This window comes from Sphaerodactylus townsendi, linkage group LG01, assembly GCF_021028975.2.
Source record: "Sphaerodactylus townsendi isolate TG3544 linkage group LG01, MPM_Stown_v2.3, whole genome shotgun sequence".
Classification (NCBI taxonomy): Eukaryota; Metazoa; Chordata; class Lepidosauria; order Squamata; family Sphaerodactylidae; genus Sphaerodactylus; species Sphaerodactylus townsendi.
This window is the reverse complement of record NC_059425.1, coordinates 79,382,896-79,404,465: the sequence shown is the minus strand read 5'-3', so window position 1 is coordinate 79,404,465 and position 21,570 is coordinate 79,382,896. Positions and strand designations below refer to the sequence as shown.

Here is a 21,570-nt window from a genome sequence, read left to right as displayed (position 1 = left end):
CTAGAACAAAGTGTGTTAGTCTTTAAGGTACCACCAGTCTTCTGTTTCATTAGGAAACCTGTAATTTTCTGGCTTTGCCAAGGACTGATTTTTTTTAAAATGAGCATTACATGCCATTTGCAGTTTCTGCAAGAGAGGGCAATTTTGACAACAAATTGCATGTTTTTATTTAGACATGTACTGTTTTGTTTCTGGACTGCTGGTTAAGATGTGGACGGGACCTTGAGCAATTCCGCAGGGCCTGCAAGACCAAATTATTCCACCAGGCCTTTGGGAAGGGGTAGCCACTGAAGTGAAGTGCCATCCCCTATACTTTAAACTATATTTTAATCTGTATTTAAGTTATATCTTAGTTTAGCTTGCTTGTAACATTCTGACCACTGATTTTATCTGTAAGTTTTAAAGTATTGTGTACACCACCCAGAGCCCTTCAGGGGTGGGCAGTATATTAAATTTAATCAATCAATCAATAAATAATGGCTGTTGCTTTGATAGTGGGCAGAATGTTGCTCACAATCCAAGATCAGGCACCCCTGAACACTACACCAGGGTATTGTGATACACTGCAATTGTATACTATGCTAATAAGAGGTAAGGGAAGGCTTTCTGTCCTTACAACTGTCTTTGGAAATGAAGAGCATTAGGAAATCCACTCCTCCCAGGAGAAAATAAAGTCAACACACTCTTGCTTGTACGACCACTTTCTAAAAAAAATGACTTTGATGAGCTCTTTCCTTCACTGTTTTCACATTTTAAGCAAAATGTTAAAAAGAGCTGTTTGCCTGAAAGGATCAGAATGCACACTGCAGAATGTATTAATTTGTTTTGGAATATGGCAGACAGTATTGACTTTACCCATCACTGAAACAAAGCTACCTCTAGGATGAAAAAGTAGCAACGGTTTGAAAGTGCAAGTTGGGGGACATTTCAGCTCAGGACAGATGTAAACAAGAATACTGTTCTCCATCCAGAACTTTGGGGATAATTAAGAGAGTCAAAACCAGAATGCAATTATCTGAACTGGAATTTGGCCAGAATGTCAGCACTAACTGTAGCTGGGAAAAATGCCCCATAGGATTTTTCACAACACAGAAGTAGCTTCCTATCTCAAACTAAAGCCAAATGAAGTAAGAATTGAAATGAAACCACATAAATGATTTTAAAAATTTTCTGGCTTTTAGAAATTAAAGTTGTTCTATTCCCTTGTCTCAAAGATGAAACATGATGAGAGTTATGAATAGCATATGCACACCATTTTCACATGCAATACTAAAACACCTTTGAGCCTCTTTCCTGCCATCTGTGTACTCATATGAATGGCTTTAATCAGGACCAAACAAAAGAGAACAATTTTAAAGTTTCCATGTAGAAGAAGAAGAGGAGGAGGAGGAGGAGGAGGAGGAGGAGTTTGGATTTATATCCCCCCTTTCTCTCCTATAGGAGATTCAAAGGGGCTTACAATCTCCTTGCCCTTCCCCCCTCACAACAAACACTCTGTGAGATGGGTGGGGCTGAGAGAGCTCCGAAAAGCTGTGACTCATGGTCACCCAGCTGGTGTGTGTGGGAGTGCGCAGGCTAATCTGAATTCCCCAGCAGAGCGGGGAATCAAACCCGGTTCCTCCAGATTAGAATGCATCTGCTCTTAACCACTACGCCACTGTACATTATTATCAAGGAGGTAAGGTGGAAGAGAATGGTAAGTAATACACATAACCTTTATATACTGCTGAACTTATTAAGTCTATCTATAAATATAACTTCCAGAAACATACCCCTTCTAGAAAACATAAGGGAATCTACCTTTACAAAGAGCTTGACGAAGTACAGTAACAAGGTTTTGATGCAGAAGCTCCTCCAATGTACAATGACAATTCTACTTGCCCCCAACAAAATTCTTTCATATTATTATATACTTCAGTTCTCCCACCTAACTCAACTAGTACTTTACACTTGTCCCCAGAGAGTAGCATTACTTTACATACCAAACAGGCAAATATTAACAAACATTAACATCTACTTACTTGACTGAAGATCAGAAAAAGAGTAAAGCTCCTCAGATGGGCATGTTGATTGTCTTAGCTATTGAGAATCCAAAAGTAATAAGGATAAGAATAAATGGTTATAAGAACTTCAAAATAAATTCAGCTAATCCCAGCACTGCAGCCTTCTCCCAAAAGTTAACAGTATTGAATCAATGTATTGTTGTTCACTTCACATTTTCAAACAAACTGACCATTTTCAAACAGGTTATTTTGCCTGGGTTCATTGCGGTTTTAGGAAGCCGATTTTTCCCCTGCCTCCCCAAAACATCATGGTGCATATATGCACTTGTGGAGCTCCTGAAGTTTTCTGGACTTTTCTCCAATCTTTCACAAACCTGCTTTCCTGCAGAATTTTGGGGAAAATTGCAGCAAAGCTTAAGAGGCTGCTGTGTTGATGGGAAAATGTAGATTTTCTGACCCACACTGATAGTATTTTCCCCGATTACTAGTTCCGTTTCACACCACTTGGGGACTTTAAAAAAAATCAGCAACTGAATACCATTATTTCACTATAATGATACACCAGTATGTGCAACTGGTTCACTGAATTCCCAGTTTTCATTTGTTTAATGTCTCTAATCTCTCCCATTGCAGAGATATGAGAGGAAAGTCATATTTCTGCAATGAAAGGAGCTAGAGACGTACTCTTTTTAATGAAAGCTGAGCATTGAAAGAACCTGCTCACATATTGTCACAATGTTATATCAGTTTAACTGTATTCAAAGATGTCATTACTTTTATTGATTGCTAGATATATTATACATATGATTGTGCTAAATTTTCAAAAAGCTAATTGCTGACATATCTTTGGATTTAGACAGATGAACAACTTTAAACTTGTCTTTATGTGGCAAAGTAAATACACTCCCAATGTGTTAGGATGGGCCCCTTGGCTCATCCCCCCTCCCGCTTTCAGCCTTCCAGGAAACGAAAGCTAAAATGCAGCCACAGCTCTCCAAGGTGTGGCCAAGCCCCTATCCTTTGTAATGTTAACTCTGCATTTGAATGTTGGTATTCTTCCCTTTGTTATCTTACTGTAACTGCGTCTCTTGGGCCTGGCAGGGGGGCGGGCCAAGGGCAGCAGGGATTTAAGGTTTGGTTCTTTCTATATTCCCCAGAATTCGTCTATCCCTCACATGCATCAGTCCTCAATAAAGTCTTACGTTTTTAAAGAAAACTACAGGTTGCTTTATTCTGGGACTGCGGTCTCACACAATGAATATTATACCTAGGATTATTTATATTTTACATTCAATTTCTTTTTTTAAAATCAATCTTGCAGATATAGTCATAAAATTAATGCCTTGTTTTGGAAATATATGAGGAGTTCCTCACCACCTCAAATTTCTTTAAAGAGGATGCAACTTCCATTTAAAGAAGGAAGATTTCTTTCCCTGATCTTAGTTTATATCATCAGGCATACTTGTTAACTTGTACTAATTATTAGAATCACTCTTTGCCGTACTATCTGTCTTAAGCCTGTTTGGAGGTTTCTTGTCTCATCATGCCCCTCTCTAAATGGAATGTATAGGGTCTACTTATGCTAGAGAGAATCCCGTTCCTCTTGTAATTTCCACGACTAGAGAACAATGGTATATAATGACATGACAGTATCAATTTAATTCCTTTTCACATGCTACGTTAACATTCCAATCCCAGATCTCATAATTGGGAAGAAATGTTTTTTAATTGAAGTTTTGGTCCAATAAGGGGACTAATTGATAGGTTATGATGATGATTTTTTGCCATTTTCTGAGCTGAGGTCTAGATATGACTTGTCACCTTATGCAGAATGGCAATACTTAAAGTTGCAACATCTGTTGATATCTAAATATGGTCCTGCAGCATTAAGTGTCTCAGAGTCTCCTTTGCTCCTGGAAGTTCTAATTGAATCAAAGCAGGAAACAAAATCCTAGAATATTTACTTATAAGTATTTGATACTGATTAAGAAACGATATGCACCATCTCAGCAATTTATGGAATAAGGAGCCACAATGCCCTATTTTGCCAAAGCAAAGGCCTTAAAGCTTATACCTGCTCTCACCATGAATCCTAAGCAAAGTCTTATTCAGCAAAAAAAACTATGTTCAAGATATACTGGATACCTCAGCAACTCTTTAGCAAAGGAATGAATAAACTGTCTAATTGAGGTGTTGAGTGGTTTCTGGGCTGTATGGCCATGTTCTAGCAGCATTTTCTCCTGACGTTTTGCCTGCATCTGTGGCTGGCATCTTCAGAGGATCTGATGGTAGTAAAGCAAGTGGAGTATATATACCTGTGGAATGTCCAGGGTGGGAGAAAGAACCATTTGCCTATTAACAACTGTAAATGGTGCAATTTATCAAGATTATTTGCATGTGTTGGGTGAGTTTAGCATGTGAGTAACTATGAAGATAGCATAATCAATAGTGAGGGCATCTGCATTGTAGTAGCCTGGCCTTTTGATCTCTTTGATTGCTTACTGCCTAGAGTGGTGGGTGGTGTTCTGGGTGGTGTTTGTTAGCCCTTTTGACTGCTTACTGCCTGGAGACATCCTTTGTCTGGGTGGTGTTCATTAGTCACTTTCTTGATTCTAGTATTCTAGTATTTTCCATTACTGGTAGCCAAATTTTGTTCATTTTCATGTTTTCTTCCTTTCTGTTGAAATTGTCCACGTGCTTATGGATTTCAATGGCTTCTCTGTGTAGTCTGACATAGTGGTTGTCAGAGTAGTCCAGAATTTCTGTGTTTTCAAATAATATTCTGTTATCCAGATTCCGAAGCAGCCGGAGATGGTGTCACTGCCGCACTGCCTCCAGAGGGCTTCCAGCAGTGCTGAAAGGCGGTTGAAAGAAAGAAAAACCCTGGCCACCCGGAAGCCCTCCATAAGTCTAAATGGAGTTGCACCACCCAAAAGGGTGGTGTAACTCCAAAGCCCTGGCCAAGGCACCCCTGGCCCTAAACCTTGGGTGGAACCCGACTAAAGTCAGCTAGCTCCCAGGAACACCCTGCCCTCCCCATGCCAGCATCCAATTGTATGCTACTTTTACTCCATAGCAGTGGCCACTTCCTGGTTTCACTGCCATGGAGCTAAAGGGCACCCAGTGATGCATCCATGACCCAATTGGCCCCCTCATCTGAACTGAGCTGAGGGTGACTTCTGAATGCATATTAAGACATACACAACCATATGATTCATGAATATGTACATGTCTGTCTTCTCAATATGCTGGACCTATGTTGGCATGAAAGAGACATTATGTTATCAGGTAAGTATCCAGTGAAGTTTCACTTCTCCCAACCTGAACCCCTCAACTGTGATACCAAGCACAACTATAACATTTGCAGCATAATTCTAAACAATCATACCCTTCTAAACCCATTGACTTTAAAGGATATAACTGTCCAGAGCTACTCTGCCAGTGATATTGGAAGAATTTACTACTATTTTAACCAAGACAGGGAAAACGTCATTTTAAAAGTCAATTTTAAATAGAAAATATACTCACTAGCTTGAAAATAATCCTGCCAACAAGCCTCACTGAATCAGGGGGAAAGTTGGGATCAATATTCTTAATACACTTGCATTCTTGTTTGTGATCTTGCCATGCTTCTTTCTGCAAGTTGAAAAATGAAAGAATTATTTTGTACTATATGCATTAACAGCATTTTCTTAATACCTCAGACAGACAGGACAGGGCAGAGTTAGACAATCAGATGGCAAGCCTACTCCATGAATTCTGCCCATGTTTAGTTAGTTTGGCGATCTTTGTCAGTTTACATAAGCACTGGATACTGCGAGTCCAACAAAATCAGTTATCCTCTGTGCTGAATATTTACATTCAGCATTAATTCTGACTATCCCTTGATAATCTTCTATAGACTTCTCTGGTTTGTTTTTTATGTTACACCAAAATTTCTAATTGAAGTTTTTAGAAATAGAGTCAGACAAAGGGATAAATAGGTATGTCTGACTGTAATAACAACACAGAGTAAAAGGGGATCGGAAGCCTTCTATGAATACAATTTCTCTAATCCTAAAGAAACAGTCATGTCTATAATCATTAGAACAACATCCTGAATAATGCAGCTGTACTGGCATGTTTTTCTTCCATGAACAAAAATTATTCTTTGAAGCTAGCATTTATCTGACACTATTCCAAAAATAAATACTGGAAAAGATGTTCAATATGCTAGAAAATGCATCAAATGATCCACAGTTTTGCAATTCATGTAACATCAGCAGAGGGTGATGATTTGTAAAATGCAACATCACACAAATAATGTGTCTTATTCTTCTGATCTTTGTGGTACATTTCACACTGAAAGGCACTGGCATCACATCTTTATCATCTTATGCCAACTGGAATTCATTCGCAAATAGTTATATTCTAGAAATGGGGAAAAATCGTTCCTATTCTAGAGACTAGAAAAACCTTACATATTTTTTAAAAATACTATACAGATGTGCATGTGCCATTCTACTCTACCTAGCTTGGAAACTTTTCCCACTTTCCCCAGTGGTTTACTTCCATCAACTTTTTCTTGGCAGGTACTTGATTTGAGTTTAGCTAACATCAGTGGAAAAATTATTCTTCTACCGTGATATGTCTGCCATGGGAGAATATCCAAAAGTATCCCAAGGATTGCTCCTCAGGTATCTTCTAGGTATCTTCTACAAAGGATACTGTAGTACAAGTGGGCAAAGTATATGGGAGACACAAATTCCAGAAGTATAAACACAGGTTTAAGAAAAATTGAGAAATGGTTTACAAAACAATGGAGAAAAAATAGCTCTAAGGAGGATGTATTTAGTCCCCTTGTAACACCTGTCCTATTATAATAGGCTGTATCTGTGAGATATATGGAATCTAAGGGAAAAGAGCAATGCTTGATTCATAAAAGACTATTTAGTATGTTAAAGCCCCAGTAGCCAGTTTAAAATTAGCAGCATAACACAGCAGACAAAAATAGTTCCTCATTAAAGTTTTTAGAGAATAAAACATGGTGAAGTGTTAGTTCTGCATTTGTATCATGCATATAAAGTACTACTAACATTTTAACTCCACTGGAAGCAGCAGAAGAATTGTGTCAGCACCTGCGCCATCAGCATCATGTAAAGTGGCACGGACATCAGAACAGAGAGACCTACCCTGGCAATGGAGTGCCAGGAAGTGGTGTTTCACGGTGTCATTCCTGCGCCACAGAAGACTGTACTGGTGTTCCAGAGGGAGTTCTGGGGGTGTTCCTGAAGGCAGAGTTGACTTGAGTCGAACACCCCTTAGGCTGGCAGCTGACTTACTCCATGTGGTGTAAGCCTGTCTTCCCTATGGAATTTTTTAGGCAGCCAGGATTTTTTCTGTTTTTTCCCCTTCCCATGTGCCTGAAATCCAATTGGAGGTGGCATGGATATGCTGCCACAGCACCAATCCCAGCTGCTGCTATACCACCACCTCTTCTTTGGACCAGGCTGTAACGCTAAAACAGGTGTTTATACATAGGAGCCTAGAAATCATGAAATAATATGGATATTTGACATTTTAAAAAATATGGTGATAATTTCTGTTAGTCACAACAACTGATTTTATAGATATTAAGAAAACTTAGCAACGAATGACAGCAGAATAAATGCATAATGAAAAGTTTACAATATTTACTTTTATTAATTTATAGTTAATTTCAGAACAATTATTACCTGACATTGTATATTGCAGTATCTTGCAACTTTGCACTGAGAACACCTAAGAAGTCGTTCTTTCCTGGAAAAGAGAGAGTAAAAGAAAAAATAAAATATTTTCTACCTCAAAAACAAATAAATTACAAATCAATTAATTCAAACTTCAACATTTCAGGAATGGGGGAAGAGACTCACAACACACATTCTAGATGCTTTGGAGCTTACCATAAAGCACTGTTGATTTTGGCTCTTAATTCCACAAAACTGTGTTTTCAGCAGCTTTTAACAAAAGACGATGAAAAAAATTAATGCTTTGGTTTAGATGTTTAGATGTGGAGATTACTGGGCTAAAAATTGCAGAGCAAGTTGTTGCCACAATGTGTGTGTATATAATATCTTTGGATTGTGGTAAACTGTGGTGAATAGGGTAAGGAAAAGAGAAAATTAAAATGTAGGTGGTAAAAAAAAATGTCCTTGAATATTCACAATGTTATTTTTGCAGGTTTGGTGACCAAGCCCAGAAGGGGAGGGGTGGAATATTAAATAATGTGAACACAACAACAACAGTAATAGAGCTAATTTTTTAAAAGAATATCTAACTGAAAATGAAAAAGAACATCAGAAAATCGTGATTTAAAGAATGAGATTCAGCGACTATGGTATAAACCAGCTGAGGTCGTCCCAGTGGCTATTGGCACCCTGGGCGCCATTCCAAAAACACTAGGAATGCACTTAAAACACCTTCAAATTGACAATATCAACATTTGTGAGATTCAAAAGGCAGCCCTGCTGGGATCCACACAAATACTACATCAATACATTACAATATCCTAGGTCTCTGGGTGAGGCTCAAATTGTAATGAAAGGCCAACAACCAGCTAAAGAACTGGCAGCTGTGATATTAAACAAAATTAAATAATAAAGCTAATTATCTTTTTGAATATCTAACTGGAAAGGAGCTGGCCTTGTGTGGATGATGAACAAACACCTGACCCAGCTTGATGAGAATTAAATATACTGTAGAAGGGCCAGAGTGTTGACAGCAAGTGAGTGTCAAACTCTGTTCTCATGTTACAGTGAACACACATATAGCCTGCATATACTTGCAAGATTGAACTAACGCATGTTCATTTTACAAATGAAACCAGGGATCACTAGAGCTAGATAAATGTAGGATTTCAATCACACATTCAGCTATACATGCTCTGAATGTAACATGAGAATTATCAATGTTTTAATTTAAAAAAATCAAGTGTTCTCTGTAAACAAAATGTACATACATTCACAGTAATTTCCAACACACGGCTTTAGCTAAAGTGAAAAAGGGGATAATGGAGCCTGCTCAAGCAGAGCTTTCCAAACCCTGGTAGGAGGAACTTGGATGGGATTGGCTTCTGGGCTGTGCCACCACTACGGTGGATGCCTTGAGTCACTCTGGGGACAGCCACCTCTGCAGAGTCTGAGGCCTGGCCATATTGGCTGGCAAGCAAGCCCACAGCGACAGCAGACACTAGGGGCATTTTTGCACATGCAGAATAATACACTCTCAATCCACTTTCACAATTAAATTTTGCTATTTTGCACAGTAAAATCCAGCTGAAAAGTGCATTGAACGTGGATTGAAAGGGCATTGTACTGCATGTGCGAAAGTGCCCTAGGAGTTGCACCCAGGCTGCACAGTTGCTGCTGTAGACACCTGAGGTTGCTCCAGGCTTTGAGGTAAGTGATGGTAGGGAGCTGAAATTTCTCCTCCATGAGTTTTGAAGGCCCCACATGTATTTCATACAATCATATTGCCTCTATTATAACATAGTTAGAAAAACCAAACAGTTTTCTACAGAACATCACAGGTGTGCAGGAAAATGCCTCTGGTAAATAAGTTTTCTTCTAAGTCCAAAACAGCCTGATAAGGACTAAATATGTTCTAGATAGATAGAATGTTGAGAGAAACATAGTGTCCAATAAAGGGAAAGGTGATGCAGGGAAGAAATCAGCCTGCACAACCCAAGAACTTAGAGGATCCTGGAGGGGGATATTTCCAAATTACAGCTGCCAACTCTGGGTTGGGAAATTCCTAGAGATTTGAAGATGGAGCCTGGGAAGGGCAGATTTGGGGAATAGAAGGACTTACATTCTGTCCCGAAAAGCAACTGTTTTCTCCAAGGGAATGGGTATTTTTCATCAGGCATAATTCTGGATGATCTTCAAGCCCCACCTACAGGTTGGTCGCCTATCATTAATTGCTTTCAGTTCTTATACTCTGAAATTCCAGCTAGGTTTCAGGTTGCATAATGTAATAACATACAATATATTTTTTAGAATGAAGGCTCAGAATCTGACACATTTCCATAAGAACCAGTAGAAAGAGTGTTAGATTGTGAATGGGGTGGATCGGCTGCAAAAACCCTTCAGCCATGAACCTCATTAGGTAGGTTTGGACCAGGGGTTAGGAACCTGCGGCTCTCCAGATGTTCAGGAACTACAATTCCCATCAGCCCCTACCAGCATGGCCAATTGGCCATGCTGACAGAGGCTGATGGGAATTGCATCTGGAGAGCCGCAGGTTCCCTACCCCTGGTTTGGACGAATCCTGTTTCAGCTGTTGGACGAAGAAAAACCATGTATGCCCCTTGGGGAAAGGGAAAGATAAAAATGTACCTTTTTAAAAAAAATATTGAACAATTTACTGTTTGTGCAGTATCAAAACAATTTTCTTCTTGAGATATTATTGGGAACACATGATATAGCAACTTGACTGAAAAAATGTTGATAAGGGTGATCTCTTTGAACAATTTACAGTGCCATGATGAAGGAAAGGTAGGATAAATGCAATAACTAATTAAGATATTGATATCCATTCATGAGGATCACTAAAGCAGTAGCTATTTCAAAAGCTTTTTCTTAGGCAAGATAGGAAGTGTGAGGAAATGGAGTCTTTCTGTCAAGCATATCTGAAGAAGTGTTTTTAGCTAACATAATATTTTCATGTATTATTCAAAAGACTAAGAATACTACAGTAAGCATTAGAAATACTTTTTTTATTTTCATAATGTGTTATTTTCATATGCTGGGAATCAAATGCAACGGCTAATATGAGTGAATTCTTACATAATACACTATTGTTCATTTAGATACAAAAACCATAACATTTAATTACAAGATGAAATTCAACAGCTCAATACATAGGTAGGTAGGTAGGTAGGTAGGTAGGTAGGTAGGTAGGTAGGTAGGTAGGTAGGTAGGTAGGTAGGTAGGTAGGTAGGTAGGTAGGTAGGTAGGTAGGTAGGTAGGTAGGTAGGTACGTACGTACGTACGTACGTACATACATACATACATACATTCATTAGGCAATATCCTTCCTGTGAATCTGCAGACACAATGTTTCATTATATGAATTATAGTCATTATATGAGTTATATATGAGTCATTATATGAGTTATAGCATATAATGACTGTGCCTTCCACTTCTCAATATAAAAGGATCCTGATCATCAAAGTTAAAATAGACATAGGTTAGATGCAGATGTGTTGGTGCAAGTAAAAAATCCAAACACAATCAGCCCCACTCAGCATGACTTTTAACTTTGCAAACTTGTTTAGGATTTTATACAAGATGTTTTTTAAAAGTCATGATCTGACAAAGTCCCCCACCCCGACACCTAATCTGTCTGAAGTTCTCCAGAATGATTCATGAAAGATCTGAATGAAAGACTTTATTTATTTGTTTGTTTGTTTGTTTGTTTGTTTGTTTATTTATGGGTGGGATTTCTATACCGCCCAATCCCCAAAGGGCTCTGGGCGGTGTACAACATGGATTCCACATACAGTATATAAACAAAACCCCATTAAATTAAAATGTAAGTTTAAAAGTTTAAATATTTAAAACGCAGCAGTAATTCAGTAAAATGGCGTCAGCAATACCCCAGATTAAACCCTCCCCCAAAAAGGGGGAACAAGACAATAACAAAAGTGGGTCCCCTAAATGACAGGGGGACTCCGAAAACCAGAGGAATAGAGTAGAAGGGGCACCTAATCAGCGGCTGGGCACTCCAAAAGCCCGGTGGAACAACTCAGTCTTACAGGCCCTGCGGAATTCACCAAGATCCCGCAGGGCCCGGACAGCTGGAGGGAAAGTGTTCCACCAGGCAGGGGCCAAGGCTGAAAAGGCCCTGGCCCAAGTGGAGGCCAGCCGCATCATTGAGGGGCCAGGAACCACCAGTAAATAAAAACATTACACAGCCTTTGTCTCTGAATTAAAATAATTCTATGGCTGAGAAAGCAATTTCACAAATCCTTACCAATAAAGGGTTAAGCTACTGAATCCCACAACAACAACCCCTCCACCAATTGGCAAGCAGGACTCATGAAGTGAGTCCTGTTCACCCATTGGTGGGCAACATTCCATTCCCTCCCTGCCCTAACAGCAAGCCCCAGTAGCTCATCCTGGCCAGCAGTGCTCTTCAGGCTGCGAGTAGCCCTCCTGCCTCCCCCCCTCCACAACAGGGTGCCCAGACTGGCAGAGCAGCACCCCTCTCACTTCCCCCTCCATCCCAACAGGATGCCCAGGCCAGCAGAGCAGCCTAGGAAATGCTTCCTCTCCCACCCTTTGCTGGGACCGATTGCATCTCCCTTGCAATGGATTTTGCTGCTAGTAAACAATAACAGTGGAACAGAACAAAAAGATTGGATATTTAAATTAGATGTACATTTGCACAGATTTATCAGAAATCATCAAAGTGCCTTTGGTATGTTTATAGTTGTCTACCATCTTTAAAAAAATACATTTACTTTTTGTTAGAAATAGTGTTGTACTGGCTGAGTGGAGGAGACTGGCAGATGCTTCTAGACTACAAAGTTTTCCCATGGTGGTAGCTTCCTGTGTCTGTTTTGTCTAAATGAAGAAGAAGAGTTTGGATTTAAATCCCACTTTTCTCAACCATAAAGAGTTTCAAAGTGGCTTACAAACTGCTTCCCCTTCCTCTCCCCACAACAGACACTTTGTGAGGTAAGTGAGGCTGAGAGAGTTCTGAGAGTACTTTGACTAGCCCAAGATCATCCTGCAGGCGTCATGTGTAGGAATGGGGAAATACATTCAGTTCACCAGAAGAGTCCGCCACTCATGTGGAAGAGTCAGGAATCAAACCTGGTTTTCCTGTTTAGAGTCCACCACTCTTAACCATTACACCACTGTTGGAGTTGAATGAATGAATGAATGAATGAATGAATGAATGAATGAATGAATGAATGAATGAATGAATGAATGTTTATTTATGGTTAACAACCAGCAATACAACAATTCACAAAAGGCAAAATTCCAAACCTTAACAAAAAGGTAAAAAATTAAAATATAAAATAGAACTTATTTCAACATTCCTCTAAAAGAATTGATGGTCTCCTGACCACCTGCTTTCCTATATGTATTTGCTAAAACACAAAACTGGGCAACATTATTGGAAATCCTTTGGTCCTTACCCGACAACAAATAGTTCAATTTCCATTAAATAATCTTTTCCAGCCCATTCAGTCAAGTTAGGCCCCAATATTTTGTCTCTAAGCTTATCATAGAGAGAGAACTTAAGCAACTTATGTTCAAGGGAATCAACTTCTTCCAGGGAGCAACCACAGAGCCCCTATTCATAGGGGATTTTCTTGAGTCTGCCCTCTAAGACAGCAGAGGGCAGGGTGTTACTACAAGCCAATGAAAACATCCTTCTATGGTTTTTATTCTCTAGGGAAAATAGATAAGGGGCTGGTTTCATCTGGAATCTAAGGGATTCAGGAGCCAGATATTCCAAAGCAAGCCTTAAATCAGATTGTCTCTCTATATAATAAACTCTTTGTCTGACAATCTCCCTAGCTTTCTCTAGCCCCAGATGTAAAAGGGTATTGGGGGAAAGTTCTATTTGCTGGATGGTTCTTAGAACTGCAGTATGCCAACTTGATTGGAAATTATCCTGCAGTATTGAAGGAAACAGACCATGTGGATTGAGGAGAGCTGTGAACCATCTATTTATTGAAGTTATTTTGATTATGGCGTCAACTTTGACCACCCCAGCTTCTAATCTAATCCAGGCATTAGATATACATTTGGGCAGTTGCAAGAGTGGCCTTAGAAATTTGGCTTAAACTTTCTCCAGGGGGCCATAGGAAGAGGTGGAGGGGCCCAGAACTGATCAATATACAAGCTGTGGGATTATTTTGGCTTTGAATAATTTAAGAGCTGCCAGTGCATAAGATCCACCTCTGGTTCTATAGAATTTCAAAATACTATTTGCTGTCCTATCACCAGTGAGTGCTATTGCTTTATGATGTTGTAGTTTTGCACCAGAGTTTTGCACCTCCATCAGGGCTGTTTTCCTGCCACTAGAATCTTTTTTTAAAAAAACTGACAGTTTTTCTTGCTTGCAATAAGATCACAGCATCATCCACATATAATAACACAGATATATGCCTACTGGTAATTTTGGGGAGATGATAACTTAGATCATTCAAGTTTTCCACCAGATCATTCAGGTAGAAAATAAAAAGCATAGTTGCAAGTAGACAACCCTGCCTTATGCCCTTGAATGTTTTAACAACATCTGTCAGGATGTTGTGTTGATGGTATCTAATTCTAAGAGAGGTGTTCAAGTATAAACTTTGTATAAGAGTCAAAAGTCGCCGATTGATAGAGGATTTTCTTAATTTGGACCAGAGTCTTGTCCGGGGTACTGAGTCAAAGGCAGCTTTTAGGTCAATAAATGCAGCATGAAGGGAAGTATCTTTCTGAGTGGCATTTTTTTAATTAGACACTGAACAGTTAAACAGTGATCTAATATGGATCTATTTGCTCTAAATCCAGCTTGTTCCTGGGCCAAAATACCTTCACTGTCCAACCAAAGGACAAATTTATCAAGAAGATGTTTTGAGTAGAGCTTACTTATGGTACTGAGCAGGCTTATCAGTCTATAATTTGCTGGATCCGTCTTGTCATTTTTTTTATAAAAAGGCATTACAATAGCTGTACCCCAATCTACTGGAATCCGACCTGTTTCATTAATGTAGGTGAAGAGTGATGCAAGAAATTGGCTCCACCAGTCAGAATTGGCTTTTAATAATTCTGCCATGACTCCATCTTCTCCAGGGGCTTTGGCACTTTTCAGTTGCATTATCAGAGATTTTACCTCACTCACAGCGACCGGTGGCCATTTGGCTAAATCATTCATCTCAGGTACACACTGAGAATGGTCTGGACAGTCATATAGAGACTGAAACAATGAAACCCATCGATCAGGTGGGATCCCACCAAGAGGGGAATTGTCCATCTATCTTCCCTCCCTGAGACCAGTTTCCAGAAAAATGACTGATTTAGCAGTCGAAATAAGACTAGCCCATAGATTCTCTGAATATCTTTTTTTACTATGGGCAACTGTGGCCTTGTATTGCTTCTTTAGAGCAAGAGCCACAAGGAGGGCATCTTTTTATTTGCCTCATCAACAGTCTGGGCGGACTTGTAGGTTCAGTAAGAGCCTTCCTTGCAGAATGGCAATGTTGATCAAACCAGGGCCTTGAGAGGGGGTTTATTTTTCTTACTCCTTCCTGAGGAGGGGTGAATACATGGGATTTTTAGTCCTGCATCAGATTTTCATAGATTAAAAGGTTTTCCAGATTCTCAACAGCTCTGCCGATCATATCCAGCTTTTCTCCTGGTTTTCTCCTGGTTTTCCAGATTCTCAACAGCTCTGCCCATCATATCCAGCTTTTCAGGAGTGAAACTCCCTGAGATCTCCTTCAGACCCTAATGCTTTGATGTTCTAAAATTTTTAGCTCAGGGGCAAAAACATTTCCATCCCTACACACATTTGTTCTTGTCCTTAGATGCAAGAGGAGGGGGAAATGATCCCCTTCTAAATAAGGAAGAAGCTGAAATGTTTTGACTTGGGGGAGTAAAGAGTCTTCCACCAACACATAATCTATTGTACTGGCTTTAGCCCCTGCCATAAAGGTAAACTCACCGGGATGGTCGTCATCAATTGGGCCATTTAAAATGTTTATATTTAATCTAAAGGAGAAAAGCTTTAAACAAGCTCCAGAAAAATTGGTGCCAACATCCCTACTAAGTCTCGCTTGGCTAGTCATATAATATTTCTCTTCTTCTGACAACTCCAATTTCCTATTGAATTTGGCTATTAAACAGTAATCATTTTTGCCTAACCTGGCATTAAAATCGCCAGCTAAAAAGAACTTTGCCTCTGGGTACTTTGATGTGAAGGTCAAATATGCTTCTAATCTTTGTCAATTCTCCTCAATTTCATGCTTATGTCGGAGAGGGGGAAGATAAACATTTACAAGAATTATATTTCCCTCTCGCCAAGAAACATAGACAGCCATAGCAATTAAACCTAAAGGGGGGAGCTCTTTACAATTAACTCCCATAGCGGTAGAAATTAGAATGCCCAGTCCACCCTTTAGTCTCCCCGAGCCTTTCCCTGTGGTAGCTTTAACATGAAATGCGATATAGCCATCCACTCAAGAGATTCAGCACACCAGGTGTCTTAAAGAGCAATGATGTTAAAATTTTGCTTAAAGAAGGATAGGTCTGTTGATTGGGATAAGCATCTGTATCGACAGGCAACATTCCAAGTCAATATGGAAACAGTGTGCTCGGAAAGAGAATAAGCCTGACGTCAATCTGTTGTAGACAAACAGTCCAGAGTTCCATCCTCATTGAAGAATACACAACCACTGATGGTATGGTCAGGTCTCGTGGGGCGATTGGTAGTTGGTGTCTAATCATCGTTATTGGGAAGCCTTTTATGGTGGGTTGGATTGACAGCATCCTTTAGAATATCTGAAGTCTCCTCCTCTAATGGTAGATGCTCAAAAATTTCATTTACTTCCATACGGGTTTCTATTTCTCCCTGAGCATCTGCTACTATGACTATGTTGGAGTTGCATGGTTAACAAAATTCCAAGGATGAAACATATTCATCCTCATAGGAGGTAGACATAAGAACATAAAAACATAAGAACAAGCCAGCTGTTGATCAGGATCCTAAAGTCCATCTAGCTTCCAGCCTTCTCTGCTACTCTGCGAAAGTGGGCCTCACCAGGGTGCCTTTGGGAGCTCACATGCAGGATGTGAAAGCAATGGCCTTCTGCAGCTGTTGCTCCCGATCACCTGGTCTGTTAAGGCATTTGCAATCTCAGATCAAAGAGGATCAAGATTGGTAGCCATAAATCGACTACTCTCTTCATAAATCTGTCCAAGCCCCTTTTAAAGCTATCCAGGTTAGTGGCCATCACCACCTCCTGTGGCAGCATATTCCAAACAACATCAATCACACGCTATGTGTGAAGAAGTGTTTCCTTTCTTTATTAGTCCTAATTCTTCCCCCCAGCATTTTCAATGAATACCCCTGGTTCTAGTATTGTGAGAAAGAGAGAAAAATTTCTCTTGGTCAACATTTTCTACCCCATGCATAATTTTGTAGACTTCAATCATATCCCCCCTCAGCCGCCTCCTCTCCAAACTAAAAGGAGATCCCAAACGCTGCAGCCTCTCCCTCATAGGGAAGTTGTGCTCCAGTCCCTCAATCATCCTTGTTGCTGTCTCTTCTCTGCACTTTTTTTTTCTATCTCCTCAATATCCTTTTTGAGATGCGGGCGACCAGAACTGACACAGTAATACTCCAAGTGCGGTCAGCACTCACTGCTTTATATAAGGGCATGACAATCTTCGGCGTAGCTCTTTATTCATTTCTCAATTCCTTTCTAATGATCCCCAGCATAGAGTTAGCCTTTTTCACAGCTGCCATGCATTGAGCTTGACATTCCCTCTATGGCTGAACTATCAACTAAGACGTACTTAAATCCCTTTCCTGGTCTGTGACTGATAGCACTGACCCTTGTAGCTTGTATGTGAAGCTCTTGGATTTTGCCCCTATGTGCATCATCACTTTACATTTTGCTACATTGAACTGCATTTGCCATTTCTGAGCCCACCTAATTTATCATTTTTTCATATCTAATTTATCAAGGTCCGCTTGGAGCTCTTCACAATCCTTTTGTGGTTCTCTACCACCCTACATAATTTGGTATCATCTGCAAACTTGGCCACCACACTACCCACCCCTACTTCCAGGTCATTTATGAATAGGTTAAAGAGCACTGGTCCCAAAACAGATCCTTGGGAGACACCACTCCCGACATCTCTCCATTGTGAGAACTTCCCATTTACACCCACTCTTTGTTTCCTGTTTCTCAACCAGTTTTTAATCCATAGGAGGACTTCCCCTCTTATTCCTTCATTGCTGAGTTTTCTCAACAGTCTCCGGTGGAGGGAACTTTGGCTCAAAAGCTCTTTTGGAAATACAGGCAGACAATGTCCACCGGTTCATCCCCCAGACCTTCAGATTTGTCAGGAACTGGGGAACCTTTTGGGACAAGGCAGGCCTGTACAAACGGGACAGGCTTCATCTTAACCAAAGAGGAACCAGGCTGCTGGCGCTCAACATTAAAAAGGTGGCAGAACAGCTTTTAAACTGATCACTGGGGAAAGCTTCGACAGGAGCTGAGGTGGACTTCGGGTTTGGAATACAGTATCTATGGGGATGCAGACAGAGAGGGAGGTTTTTCTAAATCAACCACATACAAGTTTAGTGAACGAGTAATGTGCATGTGGACAAGGGATAGTGTCTACAAAAAAGACTTGAGGGTAAAGCACATAAATCCCAGGTTAAGGACAGAGACAGGGTAGTATAGAGGTGTCTCTATGCTAATAGTAGAAGCATTCGACCTAAAATGGGGGAGCTAGAGTACAGAGTTTTGAAGGAGGACTTTGATATAGTGGGCATTACAGAGACATGGTGGAATGAGGAGAACCAGCGGGATGCTGTTATACCAGGCTACAGGCTCTATAGGAAGGATAGGACAGGGCGCATTGGGGGTGGAGTTGCTCTTTACATCAAAAGAGAGCATAGTATCACATAAAATAGACAATGCATGGGGAGTTGGTTCCCCCACAGAATCACTGTGTGATATCAATACCAGGTGTGAAGGACAGTTAAATATTAGGAATATATTATCGTCCCCCTGACCAAAGTGCACAACATGATTCTGAGATGGAAAAAGAAATTAGAGAGGCCAACAAAAACAAAAATGTAGTGGTAATGGGTGATTTTAACTATCCCCATATAGCAACTGGAAAAATGCATGTTCAGGTCATAGTAAGGAGAGAGAGCATTCCTGGATATGCTAAATGACTGTGGTTTAGAGCAGATGGTTAAGCCAGGAACCAACCAGGGAGAGGTGATCCCAGATCTAATTCTATGTGGGACCCAGGACCTGGAAAGCGGGAAGTCAGTGTTGTTGGAGCCGATAGGGGAACAGCCACCACAATGCTGTTTCAGATTCAGGGTATCTCAGCATTGCTTAACAAGTGGCAACTACTAATGTAGTTACATTCGCCTTCAGAAAGGGAAATTTCTCAAAGATGAGGGGAATAGTGCGCAGGAAGCTGAAAGGGAAAATCAAGAGAGTCAAAACTGTCCAAGATGCTTGGAGGTTATTTAAAAACACAGTAATAAAAGCTCAGCTGGAATGTGTTCCGCAGGTTAGAAAAGGCAACACCCAGTCCAAAAGAAAGCCACCATGGTTAACAAGAGAGGCTGAGGAAATTATCAGAAAAAAGAAAATGTCTTTTAGAAAATGGAAGTCCAGTTTGACTGATGAAGAATATGAGAGGGAACACAAATTGTGGCACTTCGAACTCACATGATCCTATGAATCAATGTCCTCCAAAACATCCTATCCAGTGGTGGTATTCAAATAATTTAACAACCGGTTCCAGTGGTGGGATGCAAATAATTTAACAACTGGTTGCATACAAACACCACTGCCGAAGTGGTGCGAACCTGCTGAATCCCACCACTGATCCTATCATTAACAGCCTTGTTCAGGTCTTGAAGACATGACTTCCGGAACCAGAATTGAATTGGACTGTGGGTGACAAGGAGGCGGGGGCGATCAAGCACGCTTTGGTTACTTGGCGGCATTGGCTGGAGGGGGCGGCTCATCCCTTCCAGGTGTGGTCCAACCACAAAAACCTGTCTGCCTTGTCCACTCCTGGTCGGCTTTCAGCCAAGAAGATCTGTTGGGCGGATTTCTTTTCCCGCTTCAATTGCACAGTTCATTTTTTCCCCGGCAAAGCTAACCGCCTCGCTGAAGCTCTGTCCCGCCTTGCTGATGAGGCTGATGAGTTTGTGTTATCTCTTGCTTGGTGCTATTCCCAGACTGGTTTAGCCTTGTGTGTGAAAGTATCTAAAGTATCTAAAAAAGGCAGACCCAAAAGTTCTCTTCATGTCTTACTGTACTTTGGAAGTTTAGTTCTCTCAAGGACCATGTTTCATCTAGCCATATATTAAAGATCTTTCTGCATTCATGAAGATTCTATTGTATGGACTCAGTTTGTTACACTTACCCAGAAACAAATTTCTTGGCGGGACAGAGCAGTCCCTTGGGCTCAGCAACAAGACTCAATTGGATGCAGCAGGTTGAGATCTAGGGCAGTTGTTGCAGTCTTACACAGGGAAGTTCAAAGAGTGTGACAGGGAAAAGCAAGCATGACTGAAACAACAATGGCTCTCTGGGTCCAGGTGTTTTGATACAGGGCAAGGAACAGAGGAGAAGAGGATGGGGGTTAACTCAAGTTGTGAAGCTGGAGCTATAAAAAGAAAGGAAGGGGAATGTAAGGAACTCGAAGGACTTGAAACAAAGCGACTTAGGACAGCTCGCTTATTCCATAAACTTCAATGAACACGATACTAGTTAACGCACATGCGCAGAACTGGCCCCTCGCTAGAATCGTCGCTTTTACAGACGAGAGCACTGCCCCCTCCCCCCCTGGTAAAGTTCCCAAGCCATAAAGTTTCACACAGAAAAGCGAAAGTAAGTTTCACACAGATATGATAAGCATAAGCATAGCAAGGTCAGTACTCCGGGCAGCAAGCCCAGCACAAGGAATGTGCCGGACGAAGCTCGGGCGGGGATCGTATCAACTCCCCACCTCTTACATTCCGCCTCCCCTAAGAAAACCCCTTCCCCCAGGCTTGCCGGGCACAGGCTCTTCTTTATGGAAAGCTGAGATCAAGGGGGGGGGCATCAATCTTTTCTACATAAATCCGTTGATTATGACTTCTGCCAGAGGGATATCATCCCACCCAAGAGACACACAATAATATTGCAGCCGATTGCAAACATAACGAGAGTCCAGAATAGCTGCCAATCTCAGAATGCTTGGTGTGCCATTATCTCAATCCATCACTCGGCTGGGGAGCCTCGCTGGTCGTACCAGGCATCTGAAGCGGGAGCCTCGCGTTTTTGATTAAACTAGAGTGAAAAAGAAGATGCATGTAACTTAGTGAGTTAGACAGTTCCAAACTTGCGGTCCCCCCGTTAATTCAGTGGGAGATTCTGAATGGCCCTATGGATTTCTTGCCTAGCTTGGAACCTTTGTGCACATCTCTCATAGGTTTCTGGTAGAAAGATAAAACCCAGGCACCCACGCAGTAAAGGAAAATTCAACTCTTATGTTTGTCTGCTTTGGAACTTTTTGAGCCCTTTTGGCGCTTTGAGAAAGGGGAGGTAGAAACAGACTCTCCAACCTTCCGCCAAGGACTTAATCCAATCTCCAAATTCTCCTGGGGGGGGCTGCAACGCGAGAGTCGGGAGTTCAGCAGTAGAGGGGGGAACGAGTTTACGCACCAGACACTATTTCAGAAAGCGCTGGGCGCTTTATTGGTGCTACTATGCAAATCAAGCATTACTGCAAGGGCTATTATTCAGCTTAAAGGGAGCAACTCCACCCAGTTGTTTTGATTGATGGTAATTGG

The 21,570-nt window shown here is 40.9% G+C and overlaps 1 protein-coding gene across 3 annotated transcripts in view; it reads right to left on the bottom strand.

The window, feature by feature from the left end:
• SMYD3 (SET and MYND domain containing 3) overlaps window positions 1-21,570 on the bottom strand; it is a 463,587-nt gene that overhangs the window by 411,472 nt on the left and 30,545 nt on the right. For all 3 annotated transcript variants that reach the window (XM_048484814.1, XM_048484825.1, XM_048484833.1), the window contains exons 2-4: window positions 7,718-7,781; window positions 5,532-5,639; window positions 2,022-2,079 (exon numbers count right to left, since the gene is read on the bottom strand). In XM_048484814.1, coding sequence (XP_048340771.1) covers window positions 2,022-2,079; window positions 5,532-5,639; window positions 7,718-7,781 — 230 coding nt within the window. The remainder of the gene's footprint in view (window positions 1-2,021; window positions 2,080-5,531; window positions 5,640-7,717; window positions 7,782-21,570) is intronic.